This window comes from Limulus polyphemus, unplaced genomic scaffold (assembly GCF_000517525.1).
Source record: "Limulus polyphemus unplaced genomic scaffold, Limulus_polyphemus-2.1.2 Scaffold292, whole genome shotgun sequence".
Lineage (NCBI taxonomy): Eukaryota > Metazoa > Arthropoda > Merostomata > Xiphosura > Limulidae > Limulus > Limulus polyphemus.
In genome coordinates, this window is record NW_013665902.1 from 277688 (window position 1) to 301855 (window position 24168).

General features: G+C 32.3%; 1 protein-coding gene across 1 annotated transcript in view; it reads left to right on the forward strand.

The window, feature by feature from the left end:
- Window positions 1–24168, forward strand: part of LOC106457102 (integrin alpha-PS1-like) — a 98467-nt gene that overhangs the window by 49130 nt on the left and 25169 nt on the right. Inside the window, exons 2-11 of the mRNA XM_022382916.1 lie at window positions 12873–13003; window positions 13504–13583; window positions 14914–15096; window positions 15848–16004; window positions 17110–17320; window positions 17932–18016; window positions 20147–20252; window positions 21183–21277; window positions 22450–22604; window positions 23009–23108. Of these exons, the coding sequence (XP_022238624.1) occupies window positions 12873–13003; window positions 13504–13583; window positions 14914–15096; window positions 15848–16004; window positions 17110–17320; window positions 17932–18016; window positions 20147–20252; window positions 21183–21277; window positions 22450–22604; window positions 23009–23108 (1303 nt within the window). The remainder of the gene's footprint in view (window positions 1–12872; window positions 13004–13503; window positions 13584–14913; window positions 15097–15847; window positions 16005–17109; window positions 17321–17931; window positions 18017–20146; window positions 20253–21182; window positions 21278–22449; window positions 22605–23008; window positions 23109–24168) is intronic.

A 24168-nucleotide genomic window follows, 5' to 3' on the forward strand; every position in this document is an offset into this window, starting at 1 on the left:
GGTTTCGATACCCGTGATGGGCAGAGCACAGATAGCCCATCGTGTAGCTTTGTGCTTAACTTCAAAACAAACAAACAAATAAGGCGCTTGACACCAAATCTTAGGGTCGCGGGATCGAATCACAGTCATTGAACATGCTCGCTCTTTCGGCCATGGGGGCGTTATTATGTGACTGTCAATTCCACTATACGTTCGTAAAAGAGTAGCCCAAGAGTTGGCGATGGGTGGTGCTGACAAGCAGCCTTACCTCTAATCTACCATTTCTAAATTAGGGACGGCTAGCGCAAATAGCCCTTATGTAGCTTTGCGAAAAATTTAAAACAAACTAAACCCATTTTTCCGAGTTGGAGAATTGGCTTCGTTATAATTAATTGTTTTGCACAGATTTGGATGTATTAGAATTACAAGATGAATTTCTTCAAAATTGTTGGGCCCCCTGGTGGCTCAGTGGTAAGCTTGAGAACTTATAACACTAAAATTCGGTGTTGGCTCCGTGCGGCGGGAACACCACAGATAGCTCATTGTGTAGATAAACAACATAAACAAACAAAAATGACTGGATTAATTCAGCTGCTTTAAATATGTTTCTGTTTAATCACAGACAATAATAAATCTATCTTGGCAAATCTGGCCCAGCATGGCCAGGTGGGTAGGGCGTTCGACTCGCAATCTGTGGGTCGCGGGTTCGAATCCCCGACACACCAAACATGCTCGCCCTTTCAGTCGTGGGGGCGTTATAATGTGACGATCAATCCCACTATTCGTTGGTAAAAGAGTAGCCCAAGAGTTGGCGGTGGGTGGTGATGACTAGCTGCCTTCCCTTTAGTCTTACACTGTTAAATTAGGGACGGCTAGCGCAGATAGCCCTCGTGTGGCTTTGCGCGAAATTCAAAACAAACAATCTTGGCAAATTGAAGAAGATACTACTTCTTTTTGTAAACTAATATTTTATGCATGTGACAGTCGTTTTTTTCTCTCTCTCTCTCTTGTACCTAAATATTATGAACCGTGTATGTTTAAAATTACATTTCTCTGCTTTCGACATTCATGTTGCGTCTGAATGAGAACGAATCGACTTGTTTCTTACAACGCACTTTAGAATAGATTGTTACATTCTATTAATTTTCAGGAAGTTATATGTAGGGATCATATATTAATCTGTAAAACACAGTTTGATCACATTCTTCTTAACATTGATTTCATATAGGGAGAAGTCGAAACAATTCATTCTCTCGCAGAAATAAAAGATTTTCTCGGTAAAAGAAACAAATAAAAATATGCAATGTAAACGATAGAGACATCGTTAATAAAACCTCCATTTGTCTGGCGGATACCGCCAGAGAATCTCCGAACATTTTAAAATCGGCGGAACAAAATGATATTTTTTTCTGTAATTTTATTTATTTATATTTGCCTTTAAAAAAAATCACATACATACTCGCTCGCTCGGCGGTGGCTTGGCGATAAGCCTGAGGGCTTATACCACTAAAAATTGGGTTTCCATACCCGCGGTGGGCAGAACACAGATAGCCCATTGAGCAGCTCTGTGCTTAACAATAATAATAATAAAAATCCGCGCGGATGTAGTATAAGTAGAGGATTTGACGTTGTGAGCTTCTCTGAAAGGAAATGTAGTCGAATGGAATCTGTTACAATGACATGGCTGTGCTTCCCGTTTGATTCATAAACCACTTTTACTCCACACACCTTCCCAAGAGTTCTTCCCACCGAGAAATCTTTTCTTTAACGTTCAATTTAACCTATTTTTTAAGGTTCTGGTTATTTTGTGTAATGAATTGTTATTTTATGAAATAGAGTTATTTGATGTGTTTTTGTTTTGAAACTTACATTTTTATGCAAACCGTGCCAGTTGATAGAGTGATAGATTATTTGTATGGTGTTTCTAGTTGTCTTTTACTCACACGGTGAGCCTATATTTACATAGGATTTGAAGAATATGTAACACTGATGCTACTAGTGTATTTTTATGAATTATTCAGCAGACAAGATGTTTAATATATTAAAAATAAATAAGAAGCCCAATCTATCATTCCATTCACCACCTGCAACTAAGTTATACCGGTTTTGGAGAATTCCACCCCTCGTCAGTAACCTTGGACAAGGACAAATTGAAAAAGAAAAAAAAACAACGGTGATAAATGTCAGACGTATTGTCTGCTGAATGATTTAAGATATCCAATTAGTAGCATCAACCCAACATATTTCTTAAATCCCAAGTGAATAGGATTTTACAGTGGTGAGTAAAGCACAACTTAAAATAGCATAATATAACATACAGCCCAACACTATAACAAGCCAAATGATGTGCTATAGCTGTGCAGAGGAGGTTTTCCCTTGTGTGATATAAGTGTCCTGAGGAGGTTTCCCTGAAGGATTAACATGCCTTAGTATAAAGACTACAGTGTTTAATATATTTCAATGAAAACAAAGATATACATTGTGATACAAAGCGGTATTACTAATACACACACACATACACACAGAAATTTCAAGCAGTAATATTTTAATGGTATGGAAGTAAGAATACCCCGTTATGTTTTACTATAGCTGTTAGCTCCACATTTTATTCCCTGCACGCTTTAGCAAAAGTGCCAGTCCCCCCCATTTTTTTATTTTTTTTTGACTATCTTCCTTTTCTGCTAATGCAACAGATTCGACCTCAGTGTCACCCATCTGCAGCTGCCTGAAGGATGTTTGGTTGTAAATAACATTAACAACAATATACAGAAAAGGAAGTGAAAAAAGTCACACCCTGAGAACGACAATATGTCGTACAAAACATAACAGTGGTGTCATATAAACTTCTAAGCTTACGAATTAAGAAACCAACGTACCGTTCAGAACCTCTGCCCGCTATGAAGATGGATGGATCTTATACAAATGCTAGTGTTTTCATTCAGAAACGATCGCCAGAAAATAACGAAGCCACTGGGAGAGAGGCTACTCTCCTGAATGACTTTTCTTTGACCACAAGACTATATAACACATAAGCTTCTTAAGGTTTAGAATGTCTGAACATAAAATAAGTGACATTAAGGGCCATGAGGACGTGACAAGGGCTCAAATTCCTTGAGACTCATGGTCACTGCATGAATCTTGGCGTGACTGAAGTTACCTTTGTAGAAGTTCGCAATATTATCTATTTATGATGAAACTGCCTAAACAATCTATCAAAGAATTGTGTTTTTATGTTTTATTACTGAGTTCATGTTTGCTAAAAAATATTCATAATTGATTTATTTTTCTATAAATATTGTAAGGGCTGTCGTGTTTGGGTGAATACAGTGAGTGAAATACACAAAACACAAAATGTAATTTCATTTTAAAATCGTATAACACAATAAAAGAGCACAATCTGAATTAACAACATTCAAACTGACCTGCCATGTTACAATAATTTTTTCTATCATTAGATAATCCATAAATTTTCGCTAGAGGTCCTATAACCTTAAAAAAACAACAACAACCATAATTGCGGTTATGTTGATGACGCCGAAACATGTCAGGACAACCTGAATGTTTTTAATTCATGTCGAATAACGTTGCCCTTTTTTATATCATTTCATAATGAATAAAATATTGTTATCTAAATCTATTTACAGATCCACTGTTTAAAAAAAATATTTTAACGTTCTAACTATTTTAACGAAATCAGTTTAATGTAACCAAGTATGAGAAAAAAGAAACAAAAGGTAAATGTGTATTATTGATTCGGATACATATCATCAAAATGAATAATTAATTATAGATAGTTAACAGAATGAATCAGATGTTTTATTTTAAAAACAGTTCCATTAAGGCATTTACTATATTAGAGGGAATTTTTGCTTCTGTGCACTATCACTTCTGACCACCCAAGTAGACCTACACGATCCAGGTCTCGCGCAAATTGACACTGCATTTATTCGGAGAGTTAGAGGACAATAGCAGTACAAGTGGATTTAATTATGAGCTTTCACCATTAACTTGACTTACTTGTAGGTTGTGACTATATACAGGCAATATGTAGTCCGTAGTGCCTTAATTAACGTCTACCACCTAAGAAGTGTGGTGATAATAATAAGGATTAGACATCCATAAAACCCATCTCGTCGTTGTTAGCATGATTCAAGACGGGGCGCTAGCTTGGTTGAGTAATTTATGGAATAAAAAAGCAATAGAATATATTCAGTGTTCCTAGGCCTGAATGTAAAGGTACCAGTGACTGTTTGAGTAGCGGCAGGGAGCGAAGCATCCTCGCTTCCTTCTTTATTCTAGATGGATGGATTGCCTGATTAATGGCGCCTAGGAGTATAATTAGCGAGGTGGTTGGCCGGTACAGAGAACCGTAACTTCAGCTGGACAAAGTATTTCTACTTACGTTCAAAGTCACCGGGTATACGAGATACCCTAACAAGCTATTGTGTCATGTGCACGTTTGATTTCTCATTATGACTATCACTCAAAGAAACGGTTATAGGCCCTCTGGCGAACTTTTATGGAATATTGCTTGTGGCACGAGGAAAATTATCTTCGGAACGATTCCGAATTGGTGAGTTAAGTACTGTGTAGTATTATACTGAATACGCTAAAAAGTAAGGGAGAGAAAATAAGAGTGAAATTGCACAATATGCACCCCCCCCTTTTTTTTTTTAAAGTAGGAATAGTGATGGTAGAATAGCTCGGCAAACTCAGCGTGAATAATCCTACAATAAAAGACGCCTTTCAATCTATACGATCTGTCTGGCTACGAGTAATTTATCGACAATCTCGCAAAGAAATTGTTTCTACAGATTTTAGAATGTATTATTTTTATCGCGAGGCAGAATAATATTATAGACCCGACTGACGCAATATAGTCAAGCGTTACTGTATGGAATGTGCAAAAGCCAAATGACTGATAATTGGCAATAATTTTCCTCTCTAGGCTTAACAGCCTACTGAAACAACGACAAATAAACAAAAAAAATCAAATACCTGAATAATTCATGATTTTATAAAAAAACAAAACACAAAAAATAGTGTCAAAAGGAAATTTTACACAACCTTATAATACAAGATACTAGGGTAAACATGGATATATAAAATACTTTAATTGGAAATTTATTAAACCCTTTCGGATTTCATAACGTTGTTTACAAATACTGTTAAATGCGAAAACTTTCTCTCTTTGTATCTCTGTCTGTGTTAATGCCAGTGGCGGATCCAGGATTTTGAAAACTGGGAGGCGCGATGATTCTGAACGTAAACGAGGAATTTTCCGGACTTCCCTGGTAGGGGTTAAATGGGATATTTAGATTTGTTATAATGTTTGATAGATGTTGTTGTATTGCTTTTTTATTTCTTTTTAATTTATTAAGAAATTTCACTACATTCTTTCCTCCTAAAAGATCAAATGTTTACAATTATTTTGATTTGATTTTCAAAACGGGGGCGGGCCTGTATCCGCCCTTGAATACAATATATAAAGAACACCAAAGATAGGATTAAAGTTTAAATGTAATGTCGCTGAGTGAAGCATGAAAGACCAAAACGAATTTTAGAAATTTATTTTGTGATATATCATAATACTTGTTATCGTGGAGAGATCGTACAACTCACAATACACCATAATACAATCGTTAAAACTCGTTTATGACTCTTGTGAGGATAGGGTGTCCCAAAAATCTGTTACCATTGTAACAGGAGGGAAATTAACAGTTGTTTCTATTTTTTTGTCAGATTTTCTATATAGTGTCACTTGCCATTGGTGAGCATGTGGAGGTGATTTGGATTCAGCGTCTTCAGCACTGTATATATTTTGAGGGAGGATATGTTGAACGTGTTCTATAAACATGTATAGACATTCAGCCTATGACAACCGATTTTTCGGACATCCTCTGGAATTCCATTAAAATTTACCGCTGTTTAAAGTGTACAGCGTATCAGTATTTTTTGTTGAAAAACAAGAATAGTATATCATTATTTCTAGGACATTCTAAGTAGCCGGCATGAGCCAGTCACGGCTAATGTTTATCATATCTGGACTGTGAATTAGAGGGTTCACAGTTCGTGATCCGTTGCCATAAAAACGCGCATTGCACTTTAGGACCGTATGTGCTCTGTAAGAGTGACAATTAAATCCAACTATTCAATCAGATAAATGTAGCCCAAGGGTTGGCAGTTGGTGCTGTTGACTAGCTGTCTTCCCTCTAGTACTAATATATCTTTTCAAAACTAGGAACGGCTGTAGATAGTTCTTGTGTACTTCTGAAAGATAAAATATAGAGCGTATATTCATCAATACCCTCTGCTAACAGTGCCCTGCATCCCTCAACTTGTCTCATAGGTAGCCGTATTCAATATACGGTTCAGCCTGGAATGTTGTATAGTTGAACTCGTTTTAAACCGCCAATCGAATGACTTTCGTTTTCTTCTTTTCTTAAAAGTATTTTGTGTGTGTATATATAATTATGAAATTGGAACCTTCATTACAGATTATACTGAAGTACGCTGAACTATAAAATTGGAAAAATGAAACTTTTATTATAGAGGGCAGTAAAGTGCTCTAAAACGAGATACTTCCAGATGCTGTTAAATAGATTAAGCTGCGCAGCATTTGATACATTACCTTTTATAATACCATTTGTATGGGGCATAAGCTTTTATATCTTGGTATGATCACCTAAAGTTTCGTCGCAAACACGTTCTTTAACAACGTGTCACGTATTTCTACGCTAATAATTTTATTTAAAATCGATCCATACTACGTTATTATTGGATAATGTTATTCATAGACTACGGTGTTGTTATTATTCGCCACTTTTGTCTTTCTATATGAACTCCTTTGGATCTTCATTTCTCAGAAGATAATTAAATAATTTCAACTTAAGAAATATTACCTAGGGTTGTTAAATCAAAATATTGTAAAAGTCAAACTGAGGGTCAGCGACCTTAGTTAAAACAGGGCTTATGAAGGTTCGCGACGTTGTTAATTTCTTGTAAACTAAATATAAAAATAGGGTGATTCCAAAGGTTGTGTATGTGTTTTGGATAAGGAAGGTTAAGTTAGCTGTTCAAGGTCCAAATCAACTCGTCTGTCTGTGTACGTATGACGTCCTTTGTAATTTTCGTTTTATTGATACCGTTATTAAACAATAGGATGCTGATAAATTCATGTTTATATATGTGTGTGGCATGATGTATATTATTTTCTTCGATTAGCCGAGTAAATGATGATAATGGCTCTTAAAGTTATACATCGGTTGACGAAAACATTGTGTCAGGGAAGATTAAATTGGTAATTTGTTTTGTTGGACGTATGTAAAAGAATATTCGTGACAGTTCTGTATAACCGCAGTCATCGTCCATTTTTTAATAAGTTCTATATATAGTTGAAGCATGAAAAAAATTAATCTGAGAGAAACATAGAATTTGTGCATATTGTATTTTCCCGTGGCTTTGAAAGACTCGTGTATGAAATATATCATTACTGTTCTAGGGTGCGAAAGAACCTTTAAGCTTAATGTTGTTCCTATCACACACAGGGGTTTCGATTTTGCTCAATGGCTTTCAACATCCCACTACAGCGCCAGTGGTTACTGGTGTTTATTTTCTGATATACCTATGGATAGTATACAAAGTAATGAGGAAAGAAGCTCAATGAGAATCGTCTGCTGAACAAAGGACAGTAAGAACAATGAGTTTGATTGATATCTGGAGTTTTAACAATAATGACTAAACCGGAAAAAGCTTGAAATCACATAAAGAGGGCCAAATTAATGAGAGTTATAGATATTCTAGTAGAGCAGCATAATTTCCATCTCACAACATACGTATATAAAACACAAGTAACACTTAATAAGGATGTTGTCCGTTTGGTATATTTGTGTATTCAAGCGGATGAAGAAACTTTTTGAGTTGTTTGATTTGTTTACTGTAGTGGCTTTTGAAAAAAAAAAAAAAAAAACAAGGACTTAGTGATACACTGATCAATACATGCAAAGAGAAACAGGAATATATACAATACACGCAAGAGAAACAGGGATATATACAATACTGGTCAATACACGCAAGAGAAACAGGGATATATACAATACTGGTCAATACACGCAAGAGAAACAGGAATATATACAATGCTAATCAATACACGCAAGAGAAACGGGAATATATACAATGCTGATCAATACACGCAAGAGAAACAAACGTATACAATGCTGATCAGTACACGCAAGAGAAACGGGAACGTATACAATGACTTTGAATCTCGTTGAGTCTGTCCCATTCGGACAGTAAAGTCCCGAGTGTTGTGAAATACTGAAATAAACTATTCCATAACATAATGTTCATCTTAGTAAAACTTTCCAGTTATCGGTGGAAATGCAGTCGATTAAAGTTATCAGACGTAAATGAGAATTACGGTTCAGAATTTGTTCAGAAACATATGGAACGAAGTCGAAACTAAGGTTAACTACCTTATTTCGGAAATTACTGGCAGGCAAACACGTTTTATTTTTGCATCTACCAATTAATTAATTTCAAGGAAGTTTACTTTCCCCCCTTCTTTCCAAGTTTTCGTAAGACCATTGGCTTGACCTACAAAGAAAGACTTGTATTAAAATGGCATGCGTCTGGTTCGTGTTGATGATCTAGTTCTCGTTCATTATCAGTTACGTCACGAACTTCAGCTTCACACCATCTGGTGAATATTATGTGTACCAAGAGCTTGAAATTAGAAATAACCGATGTGTGATCTTATTCCTTGGCATCAAATATGTTTACATCTCAACCCCCCTTCATTTCTTAAATATTTGTCTGTACTCCATTTTATATTCATTGGGTGAGTGTGTTCCGTTTGTGTTCAAACTGCTAACAGAAAGACTTTTGTATCAGTTACTTTTAAAATTCCAGTACACGAAATAGCTTTTATCTGTGATAGCTCTTATTTTCATTCACTAGCAAAACGTTGTTCATATGACAAGTCAATATGGTAGGCACTTTTTTCTTTATACCCAAAATAAGAAATCTTGAAGAGTTCACCGACTTTTACAGTGATGTATATTTAGGAACGGGTATGCCAATTGTATGTATCAACTGCACTAAAGCTGATATCCAGATATAATGATATGATTTTATAGTATAAAAGTGTGTACCCCAGTGGCTCAGACTGGACATGTGTTTCTAAAATTAGCCCATTGTTCAGCTTTGTGCTTAACAACAAAACAACCAAAAAAAAGTGTAAACGTTTCTTTTATCGATATACACAATAAAAAGTCACCTTGTGTTAGCTAAGGCAGGATTGGGTTTCAGTTTTGTTTACGTTATACCTTTTACAGTATATTAGCCTGCACGCGTTGTTGCGTGCTCAGGCGTAATTCAGTGTTGAAAAATCAGTGTTACAGCTATCCAGAATTGACATCAAGCGACTTCGGCAGCAAATTTGCTTTAAGTTCGAAAGTAAGATTATGAAAAGAGATAATGCGTTAAAAAAAAAGTACTTGGATGTACATTAACAGTAAAAAAGTTTACGATGTCTCCCTCTAGTTTAGAAAACCTCAGCATTGCAAAACAGATGAAAGTATAAAAATTAATATTGGATTTAAATACGTTTTATAAACAAATATATTCGTCACTACGCTGTTGTAAGAAATGTTTAAATAATTAACCGCTTTTAGAAAGGTAGAAAAAAGATGATGAAAATTTGAATAATTACCAATGAAGTATCCTCTGGGGTTGGGGGACAAAAGAGCCAAGAATGAGAAGTTTGGCGAAGAATTCACTGTTGAAGGGGACCAGAAATGAAATTAGGAAAATGAAGAAAAGAATCGAGGGAATATGAAAAAACTGAGATGAGCAAGTCATTCACAACTTTCAAGACTGATTGTGTTTGTAAGTAGCTACGCGTGCGCGCACGTAAAAATCAAAATGGAGATGATATTTTGGAAAAACCCGACGTCATATTTGGAAAATGAAATATTGTTTTGTTTTGTGACTTTACTGTTTTGAGTTAGGATGTCAGAAATATTAATTATATCATGTTTTTGACTGTGATTTTTCACATGCACTCTGTTGATGTCATTTTTTATGACTGACGTATTAAGAATGGGCGTTTCAACAGTATACAAAACTTACGAGTAATATAGCAATTAATTTGATATCAGACTTACGCGTATCCAAGATACTTTTTAAAAATTTAATGAGAAAACCTGATTTATATCTACAGCGGCTCCAAACATATAAATATCTGGCTCGTCGATAAAAGTTTATTTCTTTTATTCAACAATCAACTACAGAAGCAAGATGATGAAAACGCAATAAATAATTTTTGGTCGTATTTTCAATACGTTTGTCCTTAAATCGTTTAAAACCCAAAATGTAATATTAACATCATTATTTCAATAACAACAACAACAAAATTACACGTTCGTGTTTTATGGGACAGGATTTGAGGACTGTCTCAGGCGTTCCTAGTGTCACCCCCACGAACAAGTCAATAAAGTTCGTCTTAACTATGTGTGTGAAGTTATCACGACTCATCACAAATGGAATGAAAATACGTACACTAATTTGATCAAAGGAATAACCAAGTCGCTCTTGGGTTGTTATAGTGATGCAAGCTTTTTGTCGATTGTCTTTCGGGCTTGTATTAAATCTCCAATTACTCACTGGTGTTCGTAGACTTTTCACTGTTACCATCACGAAACGTTCGTTAGAGTTTTATTTTCAGGATAACAAGGCACGAAGATTAAGCCAGTGCTCGTCATTGTTTACTTTAATGGCAGTTCCCGTCATCGACGTGGTCATTCGTTAACGAGTTTTAAACTGGGCAAACTGTGTGGAATCTGATAACTTAAAACTAACATTTAGTTTAGTTTTAATTGTGTGTGTTCATAGCTCAAGTGTTATGTTATCCCTCAGTCTTTGAATACCTTTTTTAAGATAATTTACCAAGAAACGTCTAATCAGTGTACTGTTTTCTGATAATGAGAATGACCGGTATATAACGTAACGTTATTTAACGCACCATGTTTTCTTACTGTGGAAAACAATACAGAGTGGAAAAGTGCAAACACCTCAAACAGCTATCAGGTGCTCCACCACCTGGAGCGTTAAATGATAATTAATATTTAAATATCAATTGCATCAAAACGAATTGGAATGAAGAACACTCAAAAAGACATTAATTTCATCTGTTTTTCAATTGTTGTGACGTTGTTCTTTTGTTGTAACCATAACAAATTAATTTATTTCTTCCTACAAGCTTCTAAATTGTTATAACTTGTAGGTTTAAATTTACAAGTGACGTTCAAACGGAAATCTTCGCTAACAGTATTACAATTTACGTGGACAATTTCACGGCTAATCAGTAGATAACTGAATATACGTGATAATTAACACTGATACAAATACGTCACTGAAACTAAGAACTTCACTGCTCGAGCCCACTAGTATTTATATCTGTTGGTCTCACTTCTAGATGTTCATTGAAGTTATTAGTTTTTCGGAACGTCATCTAGAATATTCTAGGTGTTCTAGCAGTTAATTGATCATAACGTGATGCGCACTCTAGCTAACATCTAATTAAAGCACCGAAGATATAGCTCGCAACACTATATTGAATCAGTTGGCTTTTAAAATTGTATGTTTTTGTATCTATGTTTTATCGCTCATCAAGCGCATTTTTAGTCATTATTTGTGACACTGATGTCATGTCTTCTAACATAAATGTTCATCCAAGTTTGTCTTGAAAACTTGTACATTGTGATTATCACATGTATATAATCGAAATAAACCCTGGTTATCTTGAGAAGGCCCAAAATATTATGTCGCAGGCTTCAAGACGTTCATGTTATAAAAATATATTAAGTTTAGAGAGACGTTCGATATCATCAAGAACCTGAACGACCAGGTTTAGCTATCCATAATTTAGAACTGATGACCAGAGTGATGATATCCAGTAACTTCCGCCGCCTATTAACGCTTATTTTTTAACCAAATAACAGTATTAACATTTACAACTATAACGCTCACACAACTTAAAGCTCAACATCTCGCGGCTTGAACTTTGGAACCCTAGATCCGGAGCCTAACACGCTAACACACAAGCTAGATTTTATTATTATGTTTCTGTTATTCTCGGCTTAATGTACATATTTTATATCTTTCGTGGACATCAACATGGATCGATAATCAAATACCTAAAACAAACAAACACACACAAAAATGCGATCGAGAGTTCGTGTACATATCTCATTTATTATTTAGAGAAGTCTTACAGCGTTTTTGATTAACACAGAAGCATGCATCCCACGTAAATACTTTTTAACATGTAGAAAGTATTACCACTTATCTGTTCTGTTAAATTAGTCTCGTTTGTTTCTTTTTCGATGATATATTTTAACCCATTCTAAGCAAACGAAACTATTTGAAATTTCAAATAGGTTATGGCTCGCGTTTCGGTTGGAAGCCTTCGAGAACTCTACTTCTAGAATAAATTCCTAAAGAAGCCTTAACTATAAGAAACACTAACTAAAAAGCATCTGTTATTTTCAGTAAAATGTGTACTATGATTATAGTCAGAATTTCACATACTTAAAAAAAAAATAGATAGTCTCGGTTTCTTTAAAGTAGTATCAGAAAAGTTACTGTATGGTACTTCGCAACCTCTGAATCGGATAATACTATTACATGTATTATCTGATAACAGACTTATCTAGTGTTTCCTTACATCAAAATAAATAAACATTTTATCATGTTGCTACGTCTTGTTTACTTTTGTTGAAATGCACAAAATAGGAAATTTAAGTATTTGGTGACGTCTGGTATAAGAAATGAATGTTTTACACATCTTTCATGTCCTGATTACGACTTTTATGTACCATGACCTTTTGTAGATTACTAGTAGGAGCACCCCTTGCACAGACGTCTCAACCAGGAACAAACCGCTCAGGCGCCCTCTATCAGTGTGAGCTGAATACATTCAGAAAAGACTGTAGGCAAGTTGATGTTGAATCAGACGTTTTGGGTAAGTGATCATTGTTGAATTTTGAAATGTTCGCAATCAATAATTAATTATTTTTCGTTTGTTTTAATTTGACATAGCTGACTTTTAATTGTTATAAAACTGAGAAAGGGATAATACAAAGCGTAGTGTAGTTTTCTTTTAAAATATCAACAGCTTTTTGAGCACAAATCAAGAAAAACACAGTTTTAAAAAATATGAAGTCAATTACCCTATTAGTTTCGAGGTACCACGTGCATCATAATATAGTTGTTATCTGCCAATTATGGACAAAGTAACTGAATAATTTTTCTTCTTCATACACATTGTGTGTTTTTATATTTACATTTATACGTGAACTGTTTCACATTAATTATTATATATTGTAGCATATGAAATATAGCTGACACATCATTCTTAAAAACAATAAATACCAAATTTTAGCATTCAAATATGATTTAAACATCTGAAGTGTACTATACCTTATATATTATTAATACAATACAACTTGTTTTCGTGTTCAGAGCCGGCTGATGATGTTGACAAAGATGGTCAATGGCTTGGAGTTTCAGTGACGAGCCAGAAACCTGGTGGCTACGTTATGGTAGGCAACTATTTGTTTTTTATTTAAGATATGTTTAACTCAAAAACAATGATATTAATATATCATTTTGTAAGATATTAGTATCAATAATCAACCATGTTGATATATGTATTCTAGATGAAGATTATTGACACTAAAATGTAGTTAGAGAGAGTTACATTTGGCTCAGTGTTGTCAGTTAATTTTGAAGGCATCTTATACCTTTTATCTGATTCAAATGTAATAACATCATTGCAGTAATTCAACTCAGTCTTGGAAGAATGAATCAATCTTATCAACATGTGCTGTTTTGTGAAGTGAGCCCTCCAAAGCTTAATAATCGATAAAGAAATGAATTCTGCTTCTGATATTGAAACCACTATTTCGAATCCAGTCAGTTCAGAGTCAGATTTGGCCTGCATTTTTCACTCTCGCTCTTACTACTCATCACTCACATTATTGAAAATTAAGAGCAATTTGTATATGTCATTTCTTTATGACTATATCTCTTCATATTAAAAATGCAAAAACAAGAACAGCCCTTGTAATAGCTGTCATAAAAGGTAAACGTCTTTGTGTTCTCATTCTCAGACTTCTATGAGCTGATCCTGTGCACAACACTGACCTATTATATTTTAATTAATTGTTGTAAAATTACTGTCTTTTCTTTACCACCAAAGCTGTTGTCTTTAACTGTTGTTGTGACATAATTTCCAAATATGATACCACATTTTCTTTTGTTTATAATAAGTGCTTTCACTTAAACAGTTTCTCACAAAACTATAAAAATTATTAGACATGTAGTTGGTATGGTTGGCATTTTCTTAAAAAGATGCTTTGAGACATTTTAGTTTTGCTTGTTAATAATTCTGAAAGAATTCTGAAATTAACATATAATTATGTTTTTTTCTGATGGTGTTGTAATATGCTACCATGGCCCTTTAATAGATGTCCATACTGGTATTAGTTGATCAATAATATGTTTGTAAGGTTAGTGTTTTTGATAAAAGTAATTGAAGTGTTGCCAGCAATGATTTCAGCAGATAAAAATTCAGAAAGCATTACATTAATTTTTTCGTTGAGTAGGTTGAGAGGCCGTATTATGATGTATAAGAAAAGATTTGTAATATTCCTTAAAGAAAAAAAATTGCAAAATCTATACACTTTTATTTAATACATACTTTTTAAATGCAGATTTGCACGTTGTTGACATGTTAAAGTTTGGTGATATTGTAGCTTATGGCTTAATTATTTGCCTTATTTTTACAGATTGCTTAAAAATACATTTTTTGTTTTGTGTTATTTTATTGCAAATACAACAGTGATATTTTACTCCTCCGTGTATTTTCAGACCTGTGCTCATCGATATGTGCTAAAGGGATCAGATTTTCGTTGGGGAGAAGGTGTTTGCTATTCTCTTACACCAGCTTTAGATCGTCATCGGGAATGGGACCCGTGTCTAAATCGTGCTAGGAACAAAGCTCATGAACAGTATGGTTATTGTCAAGCTGGAGTTAGTGTGTATATTACAGAGGTAAGTAGGATAACTGAATGTGCAGCTTATTTCAGTGTTTTGTTTTATATACATCAGTGCTTTAATAGGAAGATTTTAATTATTCTAACTCTTGCTTTACACTGAATCGTACTCTATTCACTAGCATTGTAAATGTTACAAGGTTTTTTCAAGTTATATGCCTAATTTTTTAAGTAAATATTTTGCATATTGAATTAGAATTATTTTGGGATAGTCATTGGTAGAGAAGCATTATGTATTCATGGCTTGACAAGAATGTCAGCTTTTACTATCCTATAGTAGCTGATGTAGCATGTTTCCTACAGTTTAAAGCAATACTTAGTAATTTGTAGTTACAAAATTAATGGTAGAGGTGAGAGATTATGAGAAATGCTTAAACCTATAACATAAGAAAAGTTTCCTGGCTGTTCAGCAAGCATCATTTTGTAATGATGCTTTTCAGCATGATAAATTTATTCTCTATGTATCTGAAAGCTCATATGAAAACTGGGATTGAATTTTAAGATATATAAGAGTAGACAGCACACCACTAGTGGGATGGAATCTTTACTTATTAGCATAGATTATTAGTTCACAAAGAGAAGGTAATGTTTGTACATGTATTTCCTTGGCAATATTACAAAGCTAAATAAATGCCATGTGGATTTTTGTTCCCTACATTTTGAATCTTTTTTAGTGCATAAAATGAAACTGATGTTTTTCACTTTTTAAAATATTGAATCTATTCATGAACTCTTACTTTTATTTTAAGGATAACAATCTAGCAATTGGTACACCAGGACCATACACATGGAAAGGAACAGTTTTTGTGAATAATGTTCGTTTTGGCATCTTGGATGACCAATTGTGGTATAAAGGCCCTTTAATGGATATAAATTTGCCACCAGTAAAGAAGTATAGTTATCTTGGTAGGTATTTGTAAAGTGTTTATGGTATTTAAACTACTTTTTCATTCTCATCAAACAGATTGAATCATTATCAAATTTTTACATTAAGAAGTATGAGGCATTAAATATACTATTTATCAAAATTGAGGAAAAACAAGAAAATTGTACATTTCATAGATACATCATTTATTATGACTATGATTTTGCCAGTAAAGGCATCATCAGGTACAGATTGAAATTTTTTGTAACAGGGTTTATATATATATATGTTTAAATAAAGAACCGGAAGTGACCTTGACATTCACCTGGAGACAAGTGGGGAGGAGCTTAAGTTGGTTTGGTCATTTTTTCTGGATTTGTTTTTAGACATCTATTTATTTCTAAAATTTCCAGACTGTCTAGTTTTCAACTTTTTTTCACAGATATGTAAAATTTTGCAGTTTTTTTCTGGAACAAATTGATGTTTAGTTTCAATCAGGTGGGATGCAAAGGTTGAATCCATTTTCCTTAATTTCCTTGTAGAGTGTTCTTTAATTCTTGTTTCTATGGAACATCCTGTATATATATATATATACACTATTGCAGTATCAGTTACACTGTTTATTACTTTTTACTGTAACTAATTATTTTGTGAGCTTCTGATCAGTAACAATAAACTAGTTTTCAGCTTTTTCTTAAGATAATGTGAATTAAAATTGCAAACCTTTTATGAAATTTTTTGTGTGAAGTATTGAAAAGATCTGTATAATGTAAAACCTTAATGTAGTAAAACAATCGCATTGTTATTATAAATAGCTGATAAAAAAAAAAATAGAACTTCAGTTGACTGGTGTGATGCAAGTTAGATAAAAGAAGTAAATTATCTGAAATACTTGTGGTATTAAGTTCTTTTTATTCATTTTTATTGAATTTATTTATTTTTTAATTAGGCATTTACCATAAATGTGTGTGTGTATATTTTGTATTTATAATATTTACATGCATGTGATATCAATGAGTGTTAACAATAGTTTATTTAGTCTCTAAGTCACAAACAAAGAAGATAAATATCTGTAACCTGATAAAACTGCTAAACTGCTTTCATTACTTTATTTAAAGACATATTTGTTGTATTATTTTTTCCTAGGTATGTCGGTCACAGGAGGAAAATTTTTTGGAAGTCATACCAGTTTTGTGGGAGGAGCTCCACGGTCAAATGGTACGGGTCAAGTGGTGTTTTTCAAGAAGGATGAAACTAAACAAAATGAGCACTTTGTAGTAGAGCTAGTATTAGATGGAGAATTATTTTTATCCTCTTTTGGCTATTCATTAACATCTCTAGACATTAATGGAGATGGGTAAGATTTTTGTTCATAATCTGTTTTTTTTTGGGTTTTTTTCCATTATATTTCAGAATTTAGACATAATTTTTATTTCTTTTTTGAGTTTATATTTGTATGATATTATGTATTATGGCAAATGAAATGAATTAATTATGTGATGAAATATGGAATTAAAATAATCGAAATATGGCAGGTTATTATGTGTTATTGAAAATTTCATTTGTAAAAGATAATATATCAAAAAATGTATTAAATAAAGGCATTAAAGGTAAGTAAAATTTCACAATATTGTCACCTTTTTTATTTCATTGGTATTTGAAGCACTTAATTATCCTTATATATAGGTATATACATATTTACGTATATGAACTTTTCTTATCCAGATTTCATAACCAAGATAATGGTTGTCAATGTCTAAATTTGATAATTTAATGGTAAGGAAAAGTTGATTTCCATTGCAATATCTCTTCTTTTTTTTACTTCTCTGTTGTTGCCATAATTATTAAATGATTTGGTAATAATGTGTAATATGAGGAGCATTTAACCTTCTTTAATTATCATTAATGTTTTATGGCCTATGTAGGATTAAGTTTTAAAGACATTTTGCATGTTGATATTTTCTACAGAGCACTGGACCTAGCAGTTGGAGCTCCATTCTACTTCAGCAAGAAGGGTGGAGGAGCTGTGTATGCCTATTTGAACACAGGAACTGTATGTTTCTATACATCTAATTTTTTTTTTATTTACAAACCCATGTATTTTATGCCCCTGCACACACACATTGGATCACCTGTTTACATTTCACTTACTAAGTGTAGTTTAGTTAATGTGATCATTTTAATATGTTTACTTTTTAACACTGAAAACATGTATGTACCCATACATATAAGAATTATGTGTGTATATATATATATATATATATATTACTGTTAGTATATTGCATTTATCAGTACAGAAAATTGTTTAATACATCAAGTTTTGGTTTTTGAAAACTGTTAACAAGGAAGGAACCCAATGAATGATTCAATGTATATTTAGTCTCTATACATTGGTTGCTTTTCCGTGTGTGTGTGTGTCAGTGTTGTAGTCGAGACCTCAATGTCCAAGACCATAATCTAGTAATAAATTACACAATGAAAAATAAAGCAGGAAGATTAAAAATTACATGCACCAAATAAACTTTATTAAAATCTTAATAGCAAATCTTTTACATGTTAACCCCACAGTTTTTGTTTTAACATCTCCTCCTATGAAAAATAAAACAATGCAAAAAAGTAATAATGAATGAATAAAAAATTAAAAAAGTTTAGCAAATAAAACTAAAACTGGTATTGGTGTCAGTACATTCTTTATGATGTTTGAAGCCAAACAAGATCACAGCAGATGTACTAGACATGTTTAATATCAGGGATAATTGCTAATATTTGATGAAAATATGTGCACCAAGTGAAGTTCATATAAACTTGTAGCAAGTCTATGTGTAATGCTATGTACAGTAGCAGTTAGTTTTGAATAGTGTGTGTTATACTATGTATTAACGTACAGGCAATATGATGGTTGGTGACATAAACAAAAATAAGAGAGACACTATAAACATCATTGCAAAGGTGTAGTGCCAAGCGGGCTTTACTAGTAAGACATATTTGATGATACACTAAGCCTTGTATAAATTGCTACATAATCAGTATTTAGTGCTTAATAATTCTGGGTAAGTTACTGGTCTAATACTGTTAACTTTTAAATTTAGCCAGTCTTGTTTTCCAAAACCTGTAAAACATCGAGACAAAGACCCAGAGGGTGGTCTCAAGACTTACAACACTGGTGTGTGTGGATATTTACACTGATGTATGATGTGTACAAAAACTGTACCTATATATAAATAGTATTGTATGCAGGCAGATTGTGTGTGTTGTTGTGTTTATTTCAGAATACCATTAATAGATATACAGGAATTGTTTGTTTGTGCGTACCCAAGCTGTAGGTACTGGTTAAAATGGATTATATACTCCAAACTAATTAATGGTTTTATGTTAACAGAGATTTTATTGTTTCATTTGTATAATTATGTATTAATTATGAAGATGTGATACTTATTAACATAATTAGTATACCTGTTTTGTTTATTACTTTATTGTGTTGGTGTAGATACTCACCACTCACACATACCTATATGTACATTGTACTTATATGAATGTTGATGCTTAGAATGATCAGACCAAGAAAACATTTAGTGAAATTCAAGGTGGAGGGCAGACACTTTGTAATTATAACAAATATGAAGTCTGTTTTGATTGGTGGGTGAAATAACCCTTTCTAGAATGGGTTCCATTTATTTTGTTTTTATTCAACTGCATATATGTTGATGACAATTTCAATTATATTCAGTGTAGCTGTAGCTCTTAATTGTGAAAGTAGTTAAGAATCTCATGAGGGTTTGGCTCTTTAGAACAAATGAGTTTTCAAGTTAACATTGATAGTCGCTCTTCGAAAAAATAAAATGATAGTTTGGCAATAATAAAATGCATTTTAATTGATGTCTGAATCACTTAGCTTGACTGCTGTATTCTTTCACATGAATTGACAGATTAAAATGGGTAATTTTAGTAGGTATAGCTTATCAGAACCTACACATACATATTTGTACCTCCTTATCTGGACACCTCTAAGCCGAACCCTCTATTGATTATAAATTTTATCTTGTAAATGGGAAATTGAATGAAAATTCATAAATTGCCATAACACAAAATAGTTTGCATGAACACAAAACTAAATTCTTTAATTTACTGTAAAAGGAGTGCATAAAATCAACATTTATAATTATGGTCCCCATTAATTTTCTAGGGTTTTGAAAAAGAAACTGTACCAACAAAATTAACTGGAAAAGTGGAATCTGCATTTGGGATGGCTCTATCAACTGCAGGAGATTTGAACAAAGATGGATACTATGGTATGCTGAAGTGCATTTGAGATTTGTTTTGAACTTTTAGATTGTTAACAGTTAAACCAATCTTTTAGGTCACACTAGCCTTAAGGTAATTTTTGAATAATAAATTGTCTTGAGTATCACATTGTACTTTATGATAACATAAGAAGTTTCAAAACTTAATAATAAAATGTTTCAAGAGGTATTTCTGTTTTCACAATGGTACTTTTTTTTTTTTTATCAGAGAATAAGATATAATCAGCTAGTTTCCTAAAAAAAATATATTTTGTTTTTCACAAGAGATTATATGCTTATAATGAATTTGTATTTTTAGCCAAATGTAATACTAGTTGATCTAAATCAAAACTTCTAATTTTATTTTCTTGCTCTCCCTAAACATTTTTTAAAGATGTAACTTTGCTTGACATCTGATAGACTAGTTTTGACTAAAGTAGTTACAAAAGTGTTTATAATTGTAGTTTCACATCACAAAAGGTTTGTTTTAGATGTGTAAAACTGTCTAGATATGTCCATTAGTACTATTTTATGTCACAGAAGTGTTTGTTATAGATGTGTAAACTTGTCCAGATTTGGCTATTAGTGCTGTTTTACATCATAGAAGTGTTTGTTAAAGATGTGTAAACCTGTCTAGATTTGACTATTAGTGCTGTTTTACATCATAGAAGTGTTTGTTAAAGATGTGTAAACCTGTCTAGATTTGACTATTAGTGCTGTTTTACATCATAGAAGTGTTTGTTAAAGATGTGTAAACCTGTCTAGATTTGACTATTAGTGCTGTTTTACATCATAGAAGTGTTTGTTAAAGATGTGTAAAACTGTCTAGACTTGGCTATTAGTGCATCTTTGTTATAGATATGTGAGACTGTATGTTTGGTTATTAGTGCAGCTTTACATCACAGAAGTTTTGTTATAGATGTGTAAAAATCTATCTAGATTTAGCTATTGGTGCCCCCTATGAAGAAAATGGTAGAGGTGCTGTTTACATACACTTGGGATCAGCAGAAGGTCTTACTGTAAAAGCAGTTCAGGTATGTTTTATGAATGCCTTTGTAAGGTATTACAAATTATAGTTAGTTAAAATCTATTGAGCTATATTAATAATTACTTAGTCAAACATTTACTTCAGTCACTGTATCCTAACTGTAAATGCATAACAGGTCTTCTCAGCAGCAAAGAAAAAAGCACTATGATTAAGTAACCAGTTAGCCCATATATACTTCAATAACATTTATATATCAGTCCATTGAAAGAAACAAGTCAACATTAGTCAATAGGAATGCATAAGAATTGTATTAGATCTCAGAAAAAATTAAGTCTTGAGATTCTGTTGCAATATATATCATTTTATTTGGTAAAACTGAATATAACTAAAATGTAATATGGGGCAAAACAAACAGTTTTTTTTGTAATATAACATGATTTATGCCTGAGTGTTCTGATGATTGTGTTTGATGGCATTATTATTCTAGTTCAAGAAAAGGATCATAAGATAATCTTGTGCCTATGATATATTAAATTAGATTTACTTATGATGTTTCAATCACTGTATCTTTCTTTCTGTTTTTTTTGTTTGTTTGTTTTAGAGGTTAGTGTAAATGTTAAAGCAGGGACATCTTCCATCATCTTTTAATGTATTTTAAGTTTTCAAGAGAACCCTAAACATTCATTATCAGAGTGTTGTTACTGTTGTTGAATCAATAACAGTAGAGCTATTTCTACAGAAGTTTCAACTCATTTATTTTAAGGAATCAATTCTATAGATTTTACTAGATTATGTAATTTTTATGGAAGTTAAACAAGAAGAATGTCAGTATTTGAATTGCACACTATATATTAGAAAGTTGAGTGTTTTATTTTTACTTAATTCTATGCTATATTATTAGAAAGATGAGTGTTTTACTTTTACTTAATTCTACACTATATTATTAGAAAGATGAGTGTTTTACTTTTACTTAATTCTACGCTATATTATTAGAAAGATGAGTGTTTTACGTAATTCTACACTATATTATTAGAAAGATGAGTGTTTTACGTAATTCTACGCAAAACACTCATCTTTCTAATAATATAACTTTTACGTAATTCTACACTATATTATTAGAAAGATGAGTGTTTTACTTTTTTTCTAATTCTACAGCATTTGTTTGGGTGTTATATTTATTTTTCACCTGTATGATAATTCTTGTATGAACCTTTACAGGTTATCAGACCTTCAGATTTTCCCAGAAAAGCTCTGTTTAGAACCAGATTAACCACTTTTGGATACTCTCTGTCAGGAGGATTGGATATGGATTCTAACAGTTATCCAGATCTCCTTGTAGGAGCTTATGATAGTGATGCTGTGGTCCTCTTAAGGTAAGAGAGGATCTTGTATTTTAATGGTTATCTAACAGTTTTAAAAAAATATTCTTACCTCTGTTGTACAATGATTAATTGATAGTGGTGGATGCCTAAGCTGAAATCATTTCCAGCATAATTAATTTTTTCCATGATTCAAATAAAGCAAAGTGTATTTTGAAATGTAGTACTGTTTATTTTATGTCTTTTTTTTTACCTGTGTCAGTTTTTCTGTATTTAATTTATTTAGGTTTGTTTTTTAATAATTGTCTGTGTTTGGATTAATATTAGGAACATAAGAAAAAAAAAAGTTATATGAGGACAAAATAATAAATAAGTTGGAGAATTTGCAAGTAAAATTTTTACATTTGTGGAACTAAATATAACGATTCTTGGTTCTGATATTATTTTTTATCACATAGATCTCGACCAATTATTGGTGTGACAACAACAGTTAAAGGTAACTTTACACATATAGACCCACAAAAAAAGGGCTGTCCAGACGATCCTTCTAATCCACGTGTATGGTGAGTTCAAATTTTGAAATCACTGAACAGAATCTTTTGTGAAAAAAAAAAAGAAATATTTATTGTTCTCTAAACTGTTATAAAATCTTGTCTTTAGGGTATTTTCTAATTACAGATGTGCAAAGTGAAGTTTGAGTAGAATAACAAAATTAAGATATTACTTTCAGCAAAATATGTAAATTAATGTATAAACTGGTATTACTTAGTATCAAGTACATGAACTGAATACAATATTGTTTTTAATTATGTAAATTCTTATCAGATAATCAGAGGAGTTTTTAGGTTTTAACAACAAGTTAATCAGAAAACTATTCTGGAGATTTTCTCCTCTAATTACATATAATCTGATGATACAGTCTATATCAAATGTATTGGTTTTGACAATTTACAGACATGAAAGGAGCAGCCATTTGATCAATCACCCTAATAAAGTGTTATTAACACTAATTATGTGAAAAACTCATTACCAATAATTTATCTCAGTTCAGAGGTACAATAGTTGAATATTTTTTGTTTGGGAAAACTACTTAGAATTCCAATAAGATATGAGAAAATAAGGAACTGCTTTTGTGGTTTAGTAAGTATTTTGATTTTTTTAACACTGGATGAAATTATGTATACTTAACAACTCTTATATCTTGTTTTAAAACTTGCAGTTTGGACTCAAATGCATTAATTCAAAACTGTTTTCTATATTGTGAAAATTTTACATTTATTAGTTGCAATTTCATAGTTTACCAAGTTAATAAGATTGTATTCCTTTGGTTTAATATCATCTTTACTAAAAAAGAGAGCGATTTTAAAAAAAAAAATAAAAAAAAAAAAAAAAAAATAAAAAATAAAATATGTAACGTGTACATGTTAAAAAAACATCAGTTTTGTTGGGTTTTTTTGCTGCCGCTCTTATCTGAAAATTCAACCTCATGAAAGTAAAAATATAAGCTTTCCATTGCATGATTTGATAAGTATTATGAGGAACCTAAAATAACTGTCAAGTAAGACAAGATATTATTTTATAGCATGGGTTATCTAAAGTATAACACAAGTAGCATTCT